Consider the following 24,283-nt stretch of genomic DNA (forward strand, 5'->3'; position numbering starts at 1 on the left):
TTTTCATTATCACAACTCACTTTACGCACTTCGTCTTTTTTTTTTTTTTTTTTGAAATATTCTCTTCACACGCATTATTGATGTCATTTTCTTACCCGTTCGCAAGCAAATAAAACTGGCGCGGTAGCAAGTCCTAGTTTCAAATCGGCCGCGGTCGGTTTTCCCATGGCTGCTGACGATGATACAAAATCTAGAAGATCGTCGACCAGCTGAAAAGCCAGACCGACGTTTCTTCCGTACTGGAAAGCGACGTCCGCTAGATGATCGTCGGCACCGGCCAACATTGCGACCTGCGAAACGAAGTGCGAATATTGAATAATAAATAATAAAGGCCTCGCAAAACAATTGATCCTTAAGAGGGTGCCCTGGTCGATTTTGATGTTGACGGATTTATCTCCATATAGACTTTAACAGCCTTACTCCATGCGCAATTCCGAACAAAAACACTCTTATACCTCTTCATTTAACGCAGAAATAAAGAAATGGCACAGATTCTACCAAATTGTAATAGTAAATTCGTAGGATTCATGCCATTTGTTTATTTCTCCGTTAAATGTAAATGTCTTGGAGTGTTTTTGATCAGATATGTTTATAGAACGAGGCTGATAAGCCATTTTTCGCGTTTGAGATACGTGGACTTCGATATTTGGAGATACAGACGTCGCGTCATGGTCGAAATCGATCAGGGAATCCCCTTAATTAACCCCGAAACTTGGATTATCAGTGTCCGGCTTTTGTTTCACTAACTTAATCTATCATAAATAATCTGCATAAATTTATATATCATCTTTGGACTTGTCGCTACAGTGCTACAAAGAAAAAAACAACGTGAAATAATTATTTGCAATATCTTTATTGCAAATATAATGCACTGAATGTGTGATGCGCATCGAACAATCCAAATCGGCACGGACAAAAGTGATCCAGGTTTCGGAGTCAAAGGTTAATTAAACACGAATCGATTGTTCCGGTACTTACGGCTTTCGCGGAATTGGCGATAAGACTGGCCGTTTTCCTGTACGTTTTAGTCAGATAATGTGCGAATCTTTCGTTTTCGGTTTCCTTAGAACCGAGCTGCATGAATTCTCCTTGCACCAAATCCGTGACGACCTGAAAAATCAGCGAGAGATACAAAGTTAGAAAGCAAATCGAGTTTATCTGACTTATCGCTTCTTTCTTTTTTCTAATATAATTACGCGTGCACCTGCAGTGCGCGAGTAGTATACTTAGTATCTGTAAGCCACTGACATACGTGTCGCGTTTCGTCATCGCGTCATTCGCTAATTACCTGGCTTAGGGTGAGCGTAACATCGTCGTTGCGAAGTCTTGCGATCATCATCGATGCAATTGCGAGAATAAAATCGCCGGCCATCGTGACCTGGAAAATAGGGAAAAGGAAACGAGTGTTTAAAAATAAATATCCAGAGATAATAATGGACGGTTAGTTTGTTGCATAGAGTTATAAAATAACTGTTCGAAAAACAATGTCTTACTACGTGTAACTCTATGGATTTGCATTTTGTGAAAGCCGTTTTGTGGTTATTATGTTAATAAAATTCCATCGCCGTTATAAGCTGATGAGTACGGCGAGACAATGTTCATTCTCGTCTTACTTCATCTTTAAACATTAAGGTTTACACATCTTCCAATCATTTATTTTGTTTCTCTTTTCTTACTTAATCAAATTTATTCTTTTTGCGGTACGAACTTTTCACCTCAGGAACTATCTCTCGCTCTGTATTATATCGTTTCACGTTACGAATCATTGACGAGGATAAATATGGTGAAGTAAGGATAGCGCTGATAAAGTGACGTAGAAAATATCGTCGATACCCAATTTAAGGATCGTGTTATTTGGCCAAAATTATACAAATACGCATGACGGTGCAAGGACTCGTATTCGGAGCGTGGCGTAAATATTACGGACCTTCAAAAATGGCAAATGCATACATTGCAAATATCAGAAGGAGGCGAGCGTACTTGAGACAAGATAATAATGCATGCAATAATCGAGGAAGTATTTACAAAAATTTCGAAGACCGTGCATGTCAATGCGAAGAGGACACGTAGTATGTTTGTACAAAGACGCGAGGTGACATCACATTAAAATGCAGGACACACGTGTTACTGAAATCGTGGCAGTATTACGAACGCGGAACTCTGCAACAATGGAAAGCTAGCAGAATTAAACGCGTCCTAAAATACTTTAGATTTGACAGAGGCAACGGACCGAAGTCTGCATTGTTTCTTTCCTAATGAAGAAGGAATTATAATCCAAAGATATCCGTCAAGTCGAACGACGATGAGAATCCTTGGGCTGAATATCTCTTTCTCCAACACCGTCGATGGGGGGGGATCACAGGTGGCATCGGGAGGGTTTGCAGCTTGACGAGTATGTGGCAGGAATGTTAGCTGTATTATAATATTGGCAAATTGATACGTGTTAAAATTTTCATGGGATATTTTAACCGCGCCAGGTTGTGTAAGAAGCGCAAATTTCTTTCATTGACGAACAATAATGATTATTGCAAATCGTTGTGTAAGTCATCAGTCAGCGTATATCGCGCGTTTCGTAATAATTTTAAGGTGTTCCTCAACCAAATATAGACCTTTCAATGTCAAGTGCTAAATAAATGGCGAAGATGATAATTTGCGAACCGTCATTCACAAATGTTTGTTCTTCGTGAGATGTGACACAAAAGTTTGGGAAACCTTTGTTTGAAATCGTTGACTGGAATACTGTGCATACATACATTCTTTCAAATCACAAGGAATCGAGGATTCTTGCACACACGGGCGTTCCGGAACAATAAAATAATTAAAGAACAATCATGTCTCATGCTTATCGGTACACCTTACAATGAATAGTCTTGTCCAGCATTAACGATTGCGATACGCATATAGGTATAATAATATAGTTGTTTCACCGCAAAGGTCGGCAATCAATGCGGTAGTTCACATTGTTCACTCGACATCTGTACACATACGCACATATCTGTGCGTAATATTCATATGATTGGAGACCGGTTTACAACAATGTTCAAAAAACTATACAAATAATATCTTTGCAGCGTACTAAGAATGACCAGAAATAATCGAATCTCAATTAAATCGACTATGGTTTCACGATTATGCGAGTATAATCGACTATTTTTCAAACTTGATTAATCGATCGACTAGATTATTTTTCCTCATAATCGTTTTTTGTTTCTTAATCCCACCAACGATATGTGATTAGAGTATCAATTATTATAATTGACTTACTTACTAAATACCCATTTTATATAACAAGTAGCAATGAGTAATTGCGATTATAATAAACATTATTTTTCACCTCTCGTCGCGCATTTATGTCTTTCTTGAAGGTGGACATACTCGTAGTTATACATGCAGCAGGTGGTTTTCAGACCCGCGCGTTCGGGGGATTGTACAATATTGATACAGGTATCTGCTGCAGGAACCACGCGGTGAAAGGAAACCCGATTTGCCAACAAGAATTTTATAAGTGACACTCCGAGACTGACCGCGAAAGTATACGAGAGTAATGTCATCATATCTACTATTATAGCAACTCGCCGCGGCTCCGTCGACGAATATTTACAAATGCTTCTTGCGAGAAAAGTAGTAGCCATAGCCATAGCCATATGTGCTCTCGCGGTTTTTTTTTTTTTTTTGCAGAGCTCATTGGGACCTTGAAAAATTTTTAACACAACTTTCCTCTATCTGTAAGGGTTTGGTCAACCTTCGCATAACGGTGTCATTCCGTTCCGACTTGGCTTACAAATTTAATATCGCAATATCTCCGGAATTGTTGATTCGATTGTAAAGCATTATAATCTAAAATCTGACCAGACGTTGTACATGTCGATAGAAAAAAACGTGATCAAAACCGATCAAGTAGTTCTAAAGTTATAAGAGAATATACGGACATACGGATATGTCGAGGAGACTAGATAAAAAGGAGATGGGTGACAGCCGAAGGCTAGGCACGGTCTGTGCTTGCGGTACCTTCTACTTTTTGAATTTCAATCCTGATTGAAAGGTATGTGCATCTGGGATGGCGAAAAAATCGGGAGAAAAATGAACGAAGAAACATTTTGTCTTGAAGCTTGAACGTGTAACACGATGAGCAAATTAGTGTGCAGATATGGTATAGAGAGCAGTTGGTAAATTCGGCGTGAAACTGCTCGACTGGCATCAAGTTGAACTACAACGGGTCGCAAGGCAATGGTATACATTCTCATTTTAATTACGAAATATTGAATCACTGCAGGATCGATAGGCGCACGTGCGTTGTGCTCAATGAGAGCGAAGTACGTAATAGAAAAAAGGAAACACGGTACAGCGAAACCTCTGAATCATCGACGACATCTAATTTTGTATAAATTACAAACGAACGAACGATTGAGTCGGTGCAGCGCTTCGATTTTGGATGATCGACGATCAACGATCGCAAGTGCGATCCACGAGCTTCGGCTCCGAGCCGAGTGTAAACACCGACAATTATCCAATACCTTAAGCTATATATCATTGCCAACTGAGTGGTCGTTCAACCTTGAAGAGCAATTAACGTCTAAGTCCTTTCACTCTTAAGTTACAACAAATCGGTGTGAAGTGTCACTGACATTTTTTTTCTACAATGTCCTAGATTGGCCAGGGCGTTGTTGAGCAAAAGTATTCCGCGCGTACTTTTCAGGCGAAGCCTCGAAATGCAACGTGAAATCCGTGTACAGATGTAGATTTTACTAGGTCTCATTATCGAGTGCTTGCTCGAATTTCTGCCGCATGCTTGGAGACACACTCAAACATTGGGAAAGAGCTGTAATGAATAACTAACAAGTGATCATTCGTGCGAACGTTGAAACCAGTCAAGCTGGAGTAATAACCATGTACCGGATCATATTACATGTATTTACAATCCATAAAATGAACGTTTTATACTTATGTACGAGGTGCTGTGCTGGAATGTTGTGGACATTGAACTTTTGCCACTGATTCGTGTCAGCTGAAAACTTGCTGGTCATCCGGCACAGATCGACGTAAAACTGGTAGTTAGGATTCGAACTAGTCTCGCTTGATCTATGCACGTTTTGCGCTACGAATCGCGAGTACGTTTAATCGGGATAATGAGGAGGAAACAACTCTCTATGAGGATGACTTTCAAACGAGATGAAGTCTTGGGGGTCTATTCAAAGGTATCGCAATAGACAATTGGGAAACAAGCCAGGGAATCCCTCTGATGCTTTTTACTTTCTAACGATACCCGTAGCGAGTCTAATTCTTCTCAATTATAATTAGAACGACAAAGGTGACTCGAGACCCACGGGCTTCACGATCCATAAGATACTGCAACGAATGGATGAATGTGTGCGTGTGTGTGTGTGTGTGCGTGTTTTTTTCTTTTTTTTTTTTTTTTTGTGATCGACAGATTTGATACTCTGCATCTATGCTCGTACATGTAAATTATTTCATAATTCTGCAACGTTTCCCATCGAATATGTTTGGTAACAAATTTGTTACAGACGAAAGTAAAAGTGACGGCAACACTTTCGATCCTTACCGATAGCGGATATAAATAGATTTGGGATACTAAAAATAAAAGAAAACCATTAAAAACGTCAAAAGTAATATGGTAAACGAAAAAAGGAAGAAACAAACATCGCATACTGTCGAATACGAACGCGGTCAGTACACAAAATGTGATAATTTGTTACGCAACGGCCTCACGCTTGATCCTGCTACACAGCAGTTGGCGTAATTTGAAAAAGACGAGACTAAGAGTAGCTGAGGTAACGAGTAGCTTAACGACCAAAGTGGCGAAATGTGAAAAATAACGGAGAGGAAAGAAATCCGGTATGTTGTAAGGAGAATTTGATTGTATTAATTGTAAGATTGTAATTGTAAGATCGTATTAAAATGTCAATTTCGGTTTGGCGTTGTGGAATTCACAAGGACGAATCGACCAGACCGTTTAAATCAAAAGTTTACGACGAACATTTGTTGCATCATACTTTGTACAAATATCTATTCTGATCCGTACTGGAAATGAGAATTATTTAAATTTTGTTCAGTTTAATTTTGGATATCCCTATGGTGCTCGAAATCAACCCCAAACCATTAGAATCAAATCGAAAACACCACTTATTTTCGTCGTTTTGAACGTTCTAATTATAATACCACCTATGAAATAGTTAATATTTTAGTTTGTGTTATTCGAATTTCTTGGAATGAACTTTGCCATATCGTAATTTGAATTTTCGGAATCTTGCATTTCGGAACTTGGAGCCATCAGGTTTCCGAACATTCGAAACTTTATGGACTCGTAAAAGTTTTATTTCTTTACTTCAAGTTTCAACATGAAATAATTCGGGATTAGGCGGTTTTGGAGCTTTTCAAATTTGGAACTTCAACCTCGAAAACTCGCCTATTGATCGGCGAATGACGTATCTAAAAGCAACGAGAGAGACGACGCGGTCATCACGTACGTAATTCGAGAGTCACTTGACACTCGGCACACTTCCGGATCCACAAGAAAGTGTTGCCGGACACGAATCGAATTGACCTCCTTCCACCTGCATTCCATATGTATGCACGCGCTCCTTCTGCCCCTCAGACTTTTCGATCGAATATGTAATTCAGGCAGGCATTATTACATGTACAAAATACATTAATGGTGACAGGTGTGCGCAGATTGGAAGCAAGTTCGATACCTTCGTCATCATATCGGAATTTTCTACAATTTTCGACTTTGACGAATGCTGAACAGGGGAGATAATTCCAGGCTTACACGTCTTACCTTTTTATGATTCCACAACACGTTCACCGAGGGCTTTCCACGCCTGAAATCTGACTGGTCGATCACGTCGTCGTGGATCAGAGACGCGCTGTGTATCATCTCGGCGATCATCGCCACTTGTCGCTGCGATGCCAAGAGATCGCTAAACGAGTCGGGGGGAAAGAAATTTGTCATTCACAATGTTGAATATTTTTCATCGGGTTGCACGGAATTTCAATCACCGGTTTTGCATTACCTCCTGTTCCTCATTTTCGAACAAGCAACAGACAGATAATTCAACGAATTAGAAATATACGCGTCGAGGTTTTGGTTTATAGGTATTACGGTCGAGATAATTATACGAACCTTCTTTCCTTGTGATAATTTATAGCCCTAGCCATAAGAATCGCCACCATTGGTCGCAGGGCTTTTCCTTGACCGTCGAAGTAATATGTTGCTATGGTTTTCAATTCTTCCTGTGACGTGTTTCGGACAAGTTCCTGCAACACGATGCAAACTTCATGTTAATTATCCCCAATTTTTGTAAATCCAATCGTGCAGGTACTGATTCAGGAGCTTTTATTCCACTTATCCAACATATTCTTACATTTAATATAGAATTTTGAACTCCTGTTTCTAAATATATTCAAAGCTTGCGTATGAAGTCGGATTCATTTCGAAACTGGATCATAATTAGCCAGTCTTTGAATCTGCGCACTAAAAGTAGACTTACTTCTAATTATGATGAAAGGAAGGGAAATTTGATGAAATGTCGACTTTAGTTACGCAGCTTCACGAATTGAATTTTTATAAAAATTGAAACCCGTGTCTGAACGGTATCCACAATTTAATTTCGCTCGTATACATCCGATTACTCAACATCGTGCATGTAGTGAAGGAGGTGATTGTGCACAAGGGGTATTATTAACGATAATTTTTCTGCCCCACTTGGAGGCGAGAGCCAGATGCTCAGTCGGAGTGCAAGAACGTACGGTTGTAAATATATAAATGCAAGTAAAGGGGTTGCGATGAAGTTTCGTTCAAGATTACTCAAACGCTCCACAACTTTATTGTAAAACAAGTTTCACGTTGCAACGAGACAAATTTTTAGTTAACCGTTTTCAATTTTTACTACATAACTGAAAATAGGATTCTGGGTAAAAAATGACACCGAGTTTCGTCGCTCTGTCTGAAAATTGTCATTCTTATTGTATTTTCTTCTTGTAATTATCGCGTTAAATTGCTTTTACTGCAACAATAAATTGATGGTTAAGCCCCCGTTCAATTAAAAAAAAATATAGCAAACTAAAGAAACAGAGTTTTGATGCTGCAACAATAAGATAATTCAGCAATTTTACTAGAATTTTTTAGTGACCGTAGCAAACGAAATTTTCCTCAGTCGCGTGATTACGGCGATTAGTATACTCTCCGTAGGAGCCGCTAAACGAGGTATGATTTGGATAATAATTTTAGCTTTGAAGTAAGTAGGCGATTATCGTTAGCGAAGGACGTACCCACCTGCCGCAGCCACCGTTACTACATGTTTTATTTATTCAGTCGGCATGAAAAAGTGTACGTTGGGCAGGCGCTCGACGAGGCGTTAGGATTCAAATCACACACCTTGATGTCTGCGTACTAGCGCATATATACATACATATATATATATGTAGACGTACACGCGTTGCGTACCTGTACAGGTGGTTCCTTGTCTTACAGACGCATGGTACACGTACGGACAGAAAGTTACATACTGGAGAGAAGCCAATCATATGGAATAATACCGCGCGTGGTTTTACCGTTGCCCGTATAATATTTAATGGATACTTTTATTTTATACAATAACAACGAGCGGAAATTTTCCATCTGCATGTAATAATTGACGAGATTTTTATTTGAAAGAAAGAAGAAAGTCTAGCCTTGCGGAATGAAATCAGGAGAAACGGAAACCCGCGAAATTGTAGCAAATGAAAAGAGAGAAAATAAAGAGTAATTTCATATTGTTTCGAAACGCTGGGAGGAATTTTGTTGTACGTTGCGAGGGGTTGAAGAATTCGAGACTATTTTGGAAAAATATGTTATTAATCATTCCTGGTAGCCGTTTCGTTCACGATGGTGGAAAGTTAAACATGCCGCGTGTACGTCACTACAATAGAAACGACCACCCAAGGACAAATATTTTAACTTATTAATAATTTTTCCATCGGGGAATATCCGCTTACTGATGCCACTTAGCAAATTTGGTAATGAAAACTGTCAATTTCACTTCTTGCGCGTGATACTTGCTCAATTTACACTACAATTTGTTTTTCGAGGTGTTTTCGTAACCAATAAATAACTCGCCACGGGGGAATGTTGACAACATTTTTCAAAGATTTTACGATATAGTTAATTGTATAATGAAAAGTAAAGCGTATTCATTGCTCGCAGTAAATTCAGGAAAGAACCGGGAAAATTGGGAAGTACCAGGTTCTTTCACATTTTATTTTTACTTATGTACATTTTGAATTGAAACTGAATTGTTTCTAGAAAGAAAAGAAGAAAAAGGAATACAAAAAAAAAAAAAAAAAAAGACTTTCGTTCCGTAAGTAATTCAATACTAAAGAAGTTGTATACCTGTATTTACAGTTGTAAAAGAGAGACTTGCATACCTGAGAATATAACGGGCAAAGGTATAATAAATTGAACTGATTGTGAGCAGGAGAAATAAATTGAACAGAAACCGCGTGCGGCTTGTGAGACTACCGCGTTATTATACTTGTATATATATGTATTGTTTCTCGAGTAAAAGTTTTTTGCTGATATGCAGACCGTGAAACGACGCGAACGCACATCGCGGCTTCTTCGCTTTCGCTTGGGTAAAATGTTTAATGAAGACATGTCGCAAACGCGCGCTTGTTAAATGCAACGGTGACGATAAAATACGAGGATTACCGATACATCGTATGGCTAAGAATGCAAGAGGGAGAACTAAAAGCGCGGCGAGCTGCACATCCGTATGGCTATCCATGGCCACCGTATGAATACGCATGAGAATGCAATCCGCAACCGCATCGGAGAATTCAAATGTTGCAAAATTCAAACACGGTGACCGTTAATCGTTGAGTAATGAAATATTTGTGAAAGTGTCTCAATTTTTCAATAAACAGATACTAGGTAATTGGCAAATGAAAATTGAAGAATTAGAATATTATTAGATCAGATATTGCTTGTGAATTTTTCCGGTTTTGTAAAATCAAAATTGCAGTTTTTATTCCCCTAGGATCGGTTATTTTACCGCAAAAATTTCAACGTCGTTATTCATTTTTTCGTTTCTATTATGTGTTATGATTTTTGAAAATGAGCATCGACATTTCCAGGTTTTCCCGATATATACAATTTTCATTAAAAACTGACGGTTCGTTGGACGTCATCATTTTTACACTATCGTCGAAAATCGAATTATTGTTATTCATTGCTAACTGTATTGAAGTTTTAAATCTCAGCACGAACAAGTTATTTTTTTCAGTAGGTACATCTAACTAGTTTTGAAAAGTGACGGAGAAACTAGAAACTTGAGGTAAATAAAATCATTAAAAAAAATAGAAACTATGAATTTAGAACCAATTGGATGTTATACCATAGAATGGAGATGTTGACAGGATATGGAAGATGTTTAAGAACGATTAATTTAAATAACTCTTGAACATTAATTGCATTAATGCACGCAGGCATTATTTACTGTACAAAAAGGTATGTACGTGTAGTACAAATGTTAAATAGCGGATCCGACGGCGGTCGGTGAAAGTTAAAGGTTGCTCACCAGCCGTATGTCATCATAGACGTCCTTGAGATCATCGTCAATAAGGCGGTAAGGGTCGACCTGAAATTCGGGCAAAGAACCTGGCTGCTGCGTCTGCATCGAACTGACAGCTCTTGACCCCGGGATAACCCCTCTTACGCGTGACCTTGCCCCATTCTGAAAAATAAAGAGAAGTAAAAATAAAAATAAAATATCAAACGTAAAACAAACATTACACAACAAATAGACGAGCAATCGTACAGTCGAAAAACTGCACCGTCACGAAGGTGAATTATTTTACCCATACAATGGTGCGTTTTTTTTTTTTTTTGTTTCGCTTTCATCTCTTTTTATTGATTTAGAATTCAAGTAATAAGATTCAAATTTGCTTTGTCATTAATGAGGTGAACATAATACGCAATATATTCCTTAAGGATAACTGTGGGTCGCAAAAATCTCGAATTAATAGCAAAAAGTTGACTGATCGAAAATCCGAAATTTTCGAGGTACGAATGTTGAAATAACGAATGATCAGTTTACTGAAATGGGGATTTTCAAAAGTTTTCGAAAGTTCGTTCAACCGAACGCTCTTTTGTTCGAAAAAGTATTTTCAGAACAATTGGCATTTCGAATGAAGATAGCACAGAATGTGAGAATGTAGAAGAATTAAAGTTCCGTAATTAAAATAAACTAAGAAAATTAGTTGTCGACGATCATAGTTTAGAACGAGAAAAATTTCGATCCGCAAAACGCAGAAGGACCAGACTCCCGAAAGGACGAAATACCGAAACGAAAAAAAATTTCGGTACAAATTTATTTGTACATTTTTGCGTTTTCAATATTTATTTTTCTCAAAGACAACATTTCGTACTTATGGTCCTTTTACATTTTTTATTGTCGGTAACTTAACTTTCGGGGTTTTGTCCCGTCGACTTGTCGGTCTTTCGCATTTTTGTAACCCACCGAAAATTAATGCGCGATAGTTTTCGAAAATGTAATATTCTTGGTTCGCAAACTCTTTCTTTTCGGTCAGGAAACGTCATGCAATTTGTTTTTTAAAAGAAGATACAAATTTTGCTAAACGAGGCCCCAATTTTCGAAATCAAATTATGCTTCCTGATAATTGTTTTGCTTTAAAAAACTTAAAAATTTTCAATTATCCTGCGCACATGGCATCAATGATATAAAATTGTTTAAGCGTTTTACATGCATAGATATACTAAAACTCTTACGAAGCTTGATTGTGAATTTTTTTCTACGAGCTCGACCAGTCACCAGTTTCAGAGCGCGTTTTATACGGTGTAACGCAATAAGGAGAAGCACGAGTATTTAAAGGTAGCGCAAATTTCATGGACGTTTTATCATCGTCTGTCAATCTGTAGAAACGCGTTAATCATCTAAGATTGCACGCTTCTGCCTCGGGCTGTAAATCCGCGTCTCTACGCGTCTGACTCTTAACGATACTTACTACTCGCTCGTGTCTGACCCACGCTTTACTTCACCACTGGCTGATACCACGCCGGTTTTACTACTGCCTGCAATACGGATACGAACGAAGCAATTCGTCAATCGCTTGGACTACCATCGACGGCCACTGGCTAAAAATAATCGAACACGACTCGATTGAATCGGTAAAGATTAATTGACGAATCGATTATTTCGCATCATTTTGAAACCAAAATTTGGTAAATTTCAATATGCAGTCTTAATAGCGAGAAAGTATTTTTATAATTCACAGCTTCTTTCGAGAGATTTTTCAATTTCAGGGGAAAATATTCATCCACTTTTCACGTGTTATGTCAAATAGGTACTTAGTAAGTAAGACAATGATGATAATTGACATTTTGATCACCAAAATTAACATTGTATTGCGTCGTTCGTGGGAGTAGAAAACAAAAACCCATTGTGAGGAAAAATGATCGATTAAACTCGATTAATCGTGAAAAAATAATCAATTTAATCGAAAATCGCGACACAAATTAGTAAATGTTTCTTCAATCGAGAGATGATCGGCGATTCAATTCAGTAGAATTTTCTTTTCACACGGTAAAATGCAGTGAGATTCAATTTCTTATCATTAACGTAGCGCAATGTACTTTTGGGAAAAATTATTACTTGACAATTTTGGGATAGTTTAGAAATTCAGTGAACCATAAAAGAAATCGAAAAATGTCTCAAGTAAATTTATGAATTAGAATTTTTTTTTCGTTACCAATGCTTCGTTGAATTAACGTTACCAACTTCAACCTCGTAAAATGCCTGATTAAACAATTACAAGTAACGAAATTACGTCGTAAATCTTGGAAATACGACGCAGCCGACAGATATTCGTGATTTTTTACCACCGTTGCAAGTAAGCACTTGAATATGAAATGAAACGAATTTGAGAAAATAAACATGTTTCGTACTTTACGAGCTGTGCATTCGTATGTATACAGGAATACGTGTCCGGCATGTTACGTCCATTATAAATGTAGCTTGATGGCGGCGTGATGAAAAAGTGACTAGAAAATAGACAGCTGCTGGCCTCAACTTTTGATCTTATTGCTCTTCTTCTTTATTCTGAAAAAAATCCCGAAGCGCGCTTCGATAACCGGATTGATGGGTATTCGTGCACGTGACGGACTGCAAGAGTTTGTAACTTTACGCCGCGATGAGACGGTTGGAAATTACATAACGAAGACAATTATTATTTATACGAGGCTTCGGGCAATTGTGTGCAGTCGGCGGCATGTAACGAGATCTCTTCGGTCATTGTTTCGTAATTTTGGTCGACCCAACACGTTCGTCTGGTCAGAGACTCTGTGCAATATATGGGAAAACCTACACCGTCCGCATAGCCTAGGTGACGACAATTATCCACAGGTGCAACAGTTGTGAATTACGCGAGACAAATGGAAAAACAGGAGCAAATAATGGCGCGGAATAAAGAGAGAAAAAAGAAGTAGGTCAGGAGCTGCCTGTATTAGAATCGACGGTAAACGCGTTCATCGATCGCCGATCGTCTATGTAGGCTATAGTACAAGAGACCTTGCAACCGATCTAGGAAAGTCGGTGCTGCATATGCACCGACAGTCGGTAAAAAAAAATCTTTAGATCAATTAGAACGGTGAAAAGCGTGTTGCCGCGATTTACGTAGGTATGATTTATTTATTCATTCGGATAATCGGCCCAAGCGAACTAGACGAGATTTTGCAATTTTTTTTTTCAAATCATTTCAATTCGTTTGTTATGTATTCGCATTGATTTTAACGTTTGGGAAAAAAAATTCAAAGTAGTAGATTTCGTTTCTATGAATTATCCGTAATCATTTAAAATTTTTTACATCAATTATTTGGAGAGTATGGTTTTGGATAATGAAGATGTAACGAAAAAGTCCAGAAATAGTATGTTGCTGTGCTTTTTGTTTTTTGGTCTTTTATTTTCTTCAACCTCATTCGCGATGAATTGAAAACGTAGAATATTACGCACGTTCTAATTTAGCAGAAAATTTAGTACTGCCAAGTATAATCACGTTAAATTGTATAATTGCTTGTACCACATTTGCTTCCAATTTTAACGATGCTTGAGCGATGCTGCAAGGCTGCCAATTTTACCGTAATTTCATTGTAACCACAGGAATTATTGCGAAATTTTTCACAATGAAAATTATATAATAAAAGACCTTATACTTTTCACGGATCTTTCACAACTTCATTATTGAAAAAAAAAAGAAAAAAAGAAAAAAACAATTACTAGATTCGATGCCTGAATGAGGAACGAATCAGATCCGCTCGAATGCGTAAAAAGATATTAGAAGAAATTTTCACAAGAAAGCTGGGAGAAAATGTTAATCAAGTAGGGTGACCTTTTCGTCGATTGAGGAAGACGACGTTTCGCGTCACACGTGAACTATAAATATTAAATGCGGGGATAAAAAGGAACGGTTAGTCTTCGAAAGGCTTTCGAAATCGGTGAAGCTAAGCCCTCGTCTCTGCCCACCGCGATACCAGCTGTTTATGATCCCAGCCGACCGGTCCAATCTTGCGTAATGTTATAACAGGCCAGCCGTAACGTCAACTCGACGAGCACCCAAAAATCGGCATATTACCCGCTCACGTACTCCTTAGGTTGCAACGGTGAAACACACTTTTATTTCAACCTTTTTCTAGTCGTGTTTATTTTCTTCTATTTTGTTTTTATCTTTATTTTTTCCTCTTTTTCTTTCACCCGCATCCGGGAAGACAGACGGATGATCAGGATCACGTAGGCATCGTTGATACGCGATTACGTATATGATGTAAAAATTATGTAGGCGGAAGTAAATTGAGAGACCAAAGTTACGTGGGTGGAAATTCGTTGCGGAGGCTTGTAAAGTGTGGGATTCGTGTAGGTAATACGGATTGTTTATGAGAAGGGTAAATTTGAAAATTAGGGGTAAGAATAAATCGATGAGTAATGATTTATACGGTGGTTACTCGACGTATTTTATCATAGGAATATAATAATTGGCATTAGTCTCACAGTCGGCTCGTGAGATAATCGTTTGTTTTTTTGTAAGAAGACTGCATGGGATTATTAACTTGATATTGCAGGGAAATGTAGCGATGTGGAGAGTATTGAGTTTTTGTGAAAATCGAAAGGGGAGAAAAAAACAACGATCAGGACAATTTTTGTCGCATGAATACCGTTCAACAAATATACTGGTAACAAAAAAAAAAATTTTTTTCTATCGATAAATTGTGTTTCTCCGTACGATGTATTACCGCAAGAATTGAAGGATTCCCGATATCAGAAATTGTTGTTGTTACTTTGTATCTTACAGAACGATGATTGAATCCGTACATACGTGAACTTGGCCAATTTTGCGAGTTGCATGGTTCTTTTTTTTTTACATGTGACGTGATAAGAAAAAAGTATATCGACGAGATCGATATTTTTTCATCGGGATACGAGCGATCGATTCATTGGGCAGAAAAAATTGTCTCACAAGTCGAACGAATCTGAGGTGTAATTTAAATTCTCTACGAGTCTCTATAGCTGATATACCGGTTAGTAAATAAGTAAACGTATGCAAACGCTTCTTGTACCGTATATAATACTTTCCGACGGGTTATGAGAAACGGGGATTGCACGCGACGATGTTTCGTTAAAAATGTTGAGGAAGCCGCAGCGCGGTACAAAAATGCCCACCTGTAAATACAAGTGTGAGTGACCCAGTCGTGCAGTGAGTAAAAGAAATTTGAAAATTCCTCGAGTCTCCTTAGTTTCGTAAGTATATAGCTATACTGCACACACACACACACACACACAAACACATATATATATATATATATATATATATATATACACACACATAAGTAGCTGTATCGACGACGGAGGATGAATATAATGTACAAGTTGAAAAACTTTCTCCTCATCGTCAATGGGACGCCGCAACTGGTTATGTTTCTATTTCAATTCGAATCTCGAATCAAATTCCGATTTCTATGCCATTTCCGTACCCTGGCGTTTTTCATATACCTGCCTAGGTAGTTATAATCGCACAGAGCGAAAGTTAATTTCGGCTTGATTAATTAATGCCGGTGTTCTATAGTGTAGCTTGAAACTTTGAGTCGTAGCGGCAAGTATTCTCACCGTCTGTTTTATATCCATTTTTTGTATACTTGTAGAACTTTTTAATATATTTCTTTGCGGTTTTTTGCTACTTCCGATAGTGTATTAATAAGTTTTCAGTACTCGAAAGTTATTATTGCGACATGATGCGTGTACATTGTTATTGTTAGAAGCGAATTGGTTCGAAAAAACTCGTTAAAATTGAAGGAATTTTTCATTTCTGAGAAAATTACACCTTCAGGCGTATACGTGTTTTATATAAGTTGTAAGTTTCTGCGGTCGTTGATTACGAAGCTGATTATGGGTTTCAAAAATTTAATATAGCTGATAAAAAATTCTGGTCTCGGTGTTTGAGGTCGCTGATTACGAATCCAATCAGCGACCCCGAAAAGCCCTGCTTAGAGTTTTTTTTTACCAGATTCGATTAAATTTGAAATTTTCGTCTGCCATATTAGATTGGCCATATCGAATCCGTCGTTTTGAATTTTTTTAATTTGATATAAGAAATTTTTAAATTCTCCTCTGCAACGTTACGGTCGATCTGTAATAGATTTCGATGTTACGCCGTTCATTTTGTGCACTTTGCGCAGACGCAAAAATTCCATCCCGTTTAAGTTGCGTGAATAAACATTGTACCGTCTCAATCAAAAGTTAGGGGAAGAACAAAAATTGGTTAAACAAAGTCTAGCAATGTTGTTTGCGCCAATGACGGCGAAGACGAACGAGACAACATTTATACTATGTGACAGAAATTAATGTATAATATAAGTTAAAATATTCGCAAATTGCGAAATGGATTTTATAGTTGGAATTATGGGTAAAAATAATCAAACTCAAGTCTTTTTTAACAGATTCTAGTCTTTTTGGATTTGTTTCAGTTACCGTAGAAATTTCTAGGGTTTACAGATAGTTATTTCCAGATTGAAAAAAAAGAAAAAAAAAATAGATTTTAGTTAGTATTATATAACGGTGCGACAGGTGTTCGTTAAACATTACATAAGCGCGTTAGAGTTATAATATGTCGTGAGATTTCCTAATTGTTTTTTAATTAAATCGTACGATACTGGTCGACTAGAAAGATGTGTGTAAAAAATTGGGCTGAAGTTGGTCACGTTAACGGAACGAAACATCCGGGGAAAAATGATCGACAAATCCTTAATATCCAATTACCGACTGACAATTAAGGAGTTGGCTTTTAGAAATATGAGTATACTTCATTTATCACGTTCTACTAAATTTCAGACAATCCTGCAGTAAGTAAGCAAAGTAACGATTATTCGTAAACACGCATCGTTACAATAACGTTATTAACTTTTGCCTCGTAGTGAAAAACACATCAGAAAATAGAGTTTAATCGTTTCGAAGATTGTAAATATCAAACCTTTTTTCAATTGTTGATGTGTGTTAATTCGTATTCACCGTCACTGGAGTAAATATAATTACTGAAGATTTTAAATACGGTTTTCTCGTCTTCTCAGATCTCGATTCAGGCATCGCGTCAACGCTGACTCGATCAGATCATTGACGAATGATCGGACGCTTCCCGATTGTGATTGGAATGAAAAATCGTAGTGTCACGACTTGAGACTTGACGCCTGCAAAGTGCAGTCTCACGCAATTCATCCCGCGTGTAATTCAGCCATTCGTGTAACACGCGCCGTGCCGATTCGTGCGTATAATCGGAATTCGTTACGTGAAATGAAATCATGTCATGCGATTTAAGTCTGCTCGATTTATGGTAATACAGTTGTTAAGACAATATCGATTTGCATATTAATTTACATACATTCTAACTCTCACTCGACGCTTGGTTAATTGCATAAGCAGGTTGTTTAGCTATCTAGGTATTACGTACTCGGATGACATTAGACTAAAAAGAGAAAAAAAGAATAAATAATAAATAAATAAAATAAAAAACACTAAATTACGAATTATTATTTATTGCAATTAATTTTTACCAAGGATACCTTTCGACTACGGTCATGACGATATTTAAACGTTCCATGCAGCTTCGATATTTATACTCGGTACGATTACAGCAACCTATTAAATAATCGTCATTTTTGTTTTTTTCTTATTTCGTTAACCTAGATTTTTTCTCAGGACGAAAAATTTTTTTTTTTCGCTTCCTTTTTTAATCAAATTTTATTTTTCAATCGTACGAAGTATATTCTGGACTTTGCGCAAAATCGTGAGATAATTTACCGTGAAACTTTGAACAGTGGGTTACACCTGTGGTAGAATTGTAGCCTCGGGCCTTCTCTATTTGCAAGTGATTAAAATTCTCTATTGAAAAATTTCGCTTACGTCCGAGGTTTCGCAACTGTTATATGTTACATCGATAGTAGATCGATATTGTTTTTAAATAATATTTTCACCTATATTTCTCAACAAGTTATCACGAATGAATGATTTAGGACAACTTTCTTGTAGAAAAAAAATTCAAATTCAATTAATTCGTTAGTATAATTCATTTTTTTTTTTTTTTTTTTTTAACGAATCGTTGAAATTCAACCATCAGTTACAAAAATCGTTTTTAACGTTCGGAAAAAAATCTTGTATTTTTTTTTAAGAGGTACGTAAAACAGGCAATTGCAGTGCTACTTGAAATAGGGTGGAAAAAAAAAATCATTTAAAATTTGCAGAAAAATGAGCATTAGCTTTTGACCAACTTTATAGACAAAAATCATCGTGAATCGTTAAGGAAGGTGATTAAATCTGAAATTGGATGGATGTGATTGATTCACCTGAAAATTTTCATGCACGGATGTCATAAATTGGGTTGTTCCTCTGCAGTAAAAAAGGATAGAAAAAAAAAAACGGGAAAAAAGAAACTAATACAGACCGGTAAACCAATGCACGTGAGTCTGAATTTTATGAATAATAATTATAGACTCGAGTCGTGTTGATTGTACCTGATTATCAATTCATTTTTCTATAACGGTACAGCCAATTTGTGTCAACCGCTACGAAAGGTATACACGAATATAATATCTCGTGCCTAGATATATCCGTCCGCAGTTACATGGGATCGAATGAGGAAGGTCAGAATAAAAAGATCGAAGAGTGATGAAGTACAAGTTATGCCCAAGAAAAGGGAAAAAAGATAAAGTCAGATACAAATAGTAAAGCTATAACTGCACATTCGTATTGGTTGATTTACGCCGAGTAATTAAAAGCGCGTTTTTTATATATACAAGTGATATTGTGTACACGTTACATACATTTAAATGATAATAGGAAAGAAAAAAATAACAACTCGTCGGACTCTCGAGATGTCGTCGACCGTTTGAACGAAAACTAAAGAGCTGAAGATGTAAAAGAGAGAGATAGAGGGAGAGAGAGAGAGAGAGAGAGAGAGAAAAGAAACGTTTAATTAAATCGACGACTCTCTCTGCGATAGCGAATAGCGTGTGTAATATTCATTCTCCGTCCTTGCTTCGCGTTTTATAGAAAGTAAGAGGAAACCGACAAAATAAGCTCTGCGCTTATACGCGAGTTGTATAACGATATTTAGAATTTATCCAGTCGATTTATAGGATAATTAAAAATTCAGATCTTCTTCGTCTCTCCCACTTTTCTCGTAAAATTCTACTTTGAAATCGGCGCTCTTGCCGCACAGTTATACTACTTGTGGTAACATCTTGTGCGCGGACACTACGGATCGTCTGTCACGATTCGCGGTTGAAAAATAAATCATCGCGAACGAGATAACGATGTTTGAAAGAAAAGGATGAGGTGATTTGCAGGAAAAAAAAACCACGATGACACAAATTTTTTTTAACCTCGCACTTTCATACATTCGGTAGACAAAGAAAAAGTAAAGCGTGCTAATGAAATTGAATCTCTTTAAGCTGCTTGGTGGTATTTGTTAAATTATTACATTGGCAAGCTACGAAGATCTCTTTAGAATCACGAGAACATAAGATACTATAGTTATAAAGAAAAAGTGCGATGTCGATGCTGCGTTTCAAATCTCTTTGAAATTCTTGAAAATCTAGTAGATACTTTAGATTTCACTCGACAATGGTTAATTTTATCGAAAAAGACTATTTTCTACCAAAGTTACGGGAACAATTTTTTTACGTTTTTTTTTTTTTTTTTTTTCAAGCAGTCGATATAATATCATCATTTGTTTGTCAAAATCAATACGAGTACAATATCGTAGAATTGAATTTTCAAACGTATCGAAACGTTGTAACAAAAATTATCGTCAGTGAACTTCTGTGAGGAATAATCTTTGAATGAAAAAATTAACCATCGTCGAGTGAAATCGAACGGATCAATTAGGTTTAGATTTTTAACAATTTTGAAGCAATTTGGAACAAAGCATCGACAACCAAGATTTCGTTTACGAATCAAGTAATTTCCTATTTCTTAGATATGTATAATAGTTCGATAAACGCTGAACCTACGATTATCGCGTAATAAAATTACCAAAACAGTAAATTATGTAACAAAAGGATAATTGACTTTTATTCCCGTGTTACATATACGACTTTATTCCCGACTCAACTCTCGCTACATTATTGACTTAGAAGTGTTTTCGTTTTATGTGTATAAAGTGTGGTCTATCAGTCTGAAAACAATATTATTGTTGGAAGTTTATAACGATACAAAGAGACGTGGTTCAGAATGGAAATGAAAGAGAGAAAATCAGAAACACTGAAAAATGAATTTGCAAGAAATATCAGATCATATTTCCCGCAAACGCGGGAGAAAAGTGCTACTTTTTAATAATATGCCACTTTCGTCTCGTTTTTCGTCAAGCGAACAAAGCGAACGTTACGGTTGGGCCGAAAATAAATGAAACGAACAAATGAATTTTCGGCCGAGTACCACGTGATACTTTTCGTATCACGCACACGTGACGGACGAGGAATATGAAAATTTGAATAGCTGCAAGCATCAGCCCATTGATTGATGTAACGATCCGCTCAGAATCGTTAGCCGCGATACGACCGGCACTTAAATATCCTTACGAATTTTAGACGTACGATTAGCCCTGAGCCGCGGACTGACTTACGATTACGTGAGAAAGATGAGATGAGGAGGAGAAAGAAAATGATGACGATGACGACGAGGATGATGATGAAGAATATACATATATGTATGCGACCAGACGCGAGGCTCGTGAATTCATCGAAAGAACTTGACGTCCTGATAAGGGGAGGGGAGAAGAATGTGAAAGTGGTCTACCCCGGGGCAATCGCCTCGCCAGCACCCGACCCATCAATGGATCGCAGAGGCTCTCATTCCCTCCTCGATCAAAGGTTAACACTCATTTTTTTTTTTATCCTCGACACGTATTTAGAATAAAAACGACAAAATGAGCAAAGGAAAGGGGAGATCATCCGAAGACTTGTCGCTTGCGTTACGTTTTTTTAACCCTTTTTTTTCAGCCAATTACGCGTATTGTATAATATTTCGATTCAATTTACAGTTGGTGTGCAGTTTTCTTATTTTTTTTTTTTTGCTTTTCTTATTCTTCTTTCCGTGGATTCTTTCGACAATCAAATTTCGAGTTGATTTCGATAGATTTTAAGGTATAGGTTTGTTTATTCGTTGTTTCAATTATACCTTCTTTTTTCTTTTCTTTTTGCAATCGAATTGTTTAATTCTTACGCGTTTAAACGACGACAAAATATCGCTGGCCATCACTGCGTACTACTTTTATACATGCTTGTATATGTATAATACCTGTACATAACACACACACAAACATATATATATATATATATATATATATATATATATTTATGTGCGTGCGTGCGTGCGTGTGTATTAAACCAGACTCTTTTCGAAAGTGGTTGGATTATTATTAATATAAAAGTTGTCATGCAACTTTTGCGGTAATATACGCTAATCTCGAAATCTGCACAGTGCAAAGTGCGCGATGTTACATCCTGATTTTGTGCAGTTATAACACGTTGCATGTATATATATATGCATAACGATGTTACAAAATTGAGAAAATTGAGTAGGTACGTTACTGTAACTAATTGTGCAATGTGAATAACGAGAGCTAATCGATTAACTGTAATCGGGAATAAGAAATCTAATTAAAAAAAAAAAAAAAACAACACGTACTTAACTTTGAACCGTGTTTCAACATAAGCTTGCTCAAGCTGAATGAAAATTTTGAATGATTGACCGCAGAAGAGGATGAGAAATGAATAATGGACGATATTTTAAAAGGCTAAACTTTTTTTTCCAGGTTTTTCAAAGCTATGATTATTCATAAATGACTCGATCTCGACGAATTACTCGTTGCTATATTATAACCGTTGGTTAAGGAACTTCCGAACCTCGCACTGCATTCGGTATATAATATCTGTAATACCACTTGATACGCCTATCTGTAATTATAAAAGTCCGTCAAAACTATTTTACGATTTGTAATAAATTTAACCCGCCGTTGTATAAATAATAATCGGCATGGAGCTGAGCTACGCTTATAAATACGGAACAAGTTTCGATGGCACACACCTGGTGGTTCTTACAAATTTCCTTGTACGCCTGCGATGTTAAGTAATATATTCGGAAGAAAGAATCGTGCCCGTAAAGCTGTGATTAACACCCTTGCGCGCCTTGTGCAATAAAAAAATAAGTAAAATAAATAAATAAACAAATAACTTCTCTCAGAATGGACTCTGTTATTAACACTTGCCTCGCGTGCATTTCGAAAATATTATTATAAATCATAGGGAAATTTATAACGACGCTGATCTGCTCGCTGTGTAATCACATATATTTGGAATTGAAAGGATGAAAAAAAAAAAAATAAAAATAACAATTGACGCGTACATCGTTTATTAATTCTCCTCTTCGGTCGATCTAGGTTTTATTTTTGCGTTCGGTTTCTTTGGTGTAATTTCGGGATCTTGCGGGAAATTCTATAGTGAATAGAGCGAAAGTGAAACGAAGAAGCGTACCTAGAGACGCGTCTGGTGTTCTCGCAAGGATCGATTTATCACGCGATTATAAGCGATCGGGATCCGAATTACGCCATGTCCTTGCAAAGCGCGAATCACTTTCGGCTCGTAAACCTGTCAAGTCAGTAGCATATTACGTGTACAGGTATTATGTACTTGAATATGGTATACATAAAGACGTTGACCCAGCTTTACGTCATTTTATTTCTTCCGGTTAAAAATAATCGTCGAAGCTTTTTTCGCTCGGGATTAAAAATTTCGAACGACCGAATTCCCGAAATTTTTTGAAAACAGAATGTGCTAAATTTCGAAACGTCGTAATTCGGAGGTAAAAATAAAATCCAAAGTTAAAGGGTTTTGAGTTTTCGGAGTTTAAGTTCTTGTTCTTTTTTTTTAATTTTTCAAGTATCGTGGCATCATCTTCAGCAAAGGTGTGAAATTTCGTTAAAAAAATATTCTCTGCAGTTCTGCGAACATTACAAGGACGAAGTTTAACGAGCGACGCTGTAATGTAGCTAATAATTAGAAAGTAAAATTACGATTTTGGAAAATTAGAATGTCTCTGAATTAGTCGCGTATATAATATACGTTTGGGTGTTTAGCTTTGTTACAGTTTACTGAAATTTCTGGGTAAGTTCCAAAGTTGCGAAGTAACGATTTTTCCTGAAAACGTATCGTCAGATAAAAGTGGCAATACGTCAACACTGTGAAAAACGTGTTGTCATTTCATCGGGGATTTTAGATTTTTTCATAAAATACGCGTTAATCTCTTTCTCTGTAGATTCTACACGAGAATATTAGAAGCGCAAAATTCAATCGATACGTATTAGAAAGGACAAGAGTTGTTGGGTAAAGTAAAGAAAGGAAACAAGATGCATAGTATCAAACCTGTACGTATATAAATGGTGCGATATTTGTACAAGTTTCCATAAACTTTTCTACAAGTATAAATATAGCAATTCGTCATTCGGTTATTTTCATGAATGAACATTATGGTATCCGCGTCTATTATATGTCTGTCAAAAATATACAAGCATATAATTACACAGGGATCGTGATCGCGGGATCCGCGTATAAAGAAGGAAACGCACGAAGAGGCGGGCTTCATTCATGGGAAGAACAAACACCGTATAAATTATTGAAATTCTTCACTACAAGAGTACAAAACATCACCCACGTATTTTATTACGCGTATAACCG

The 24,283-nt window shown here is 37.0% G+C and overlaps 1 protein-coding gene across 2 annotated transcripts in view; it reads right to left on the reverse strand.

Moving 5' to 3' along the window:
- The window catches only part of LOC124310542 (all trans-polyprenyl-diphosphate synthase PDSS1), a 58,426-nt gene that overhangs the window by 5,811 nt on the left and 28,332 nt on the right, over positions 1 to 24,283 (reverse strand). For both annotated transcript variants that reach the window (XM_046774596.1, XM_046774604.1), the window contains exons 2-7: positions 10,575 to 10,730; positions 7,142 to 7,275; positions 6,797 to 6,938; positions 1,289 to 1,378; positions 979 to 1,110; positions 96 to 290 (exon numbers count right to left, since the gene is read on the reverse strand). In XM_046774596.1, coding sequence (XP_046630552.1) covers positions 96 to 290; positions 979 to 1,110; positions 1,289 to 1,378; positions 6,797 to 6,938; positions 7,142 to 7,275; positions 10,575 to 10,730 — 849 coding nt within the window. The remainder of the gene's footprint in view (positions 1 to 95; positions 291 to 978; positions 1,111 to 1,288; positions 1,379 to 6,796; positions 6,939 to 7,141; positions 7,276 to 10,574; positions 10,731 to 24,283) is intronic.

The sequence above is a fragment of the Neodiprion virginianus genome, chromosome 1 (genome assembly GCF_021901495.1).
Source record: "Neodiprion virginianus isolate iyNeoVirg1 chromosome 1, iyNeoVirg1.1, whole genome shotgun sequence".
NCBI lineage: Eukaryota > Metazoa > Arthropoda > Insecta > Hymenoptera > Diprionidae > Neodiprion > Neodiprion virginianus.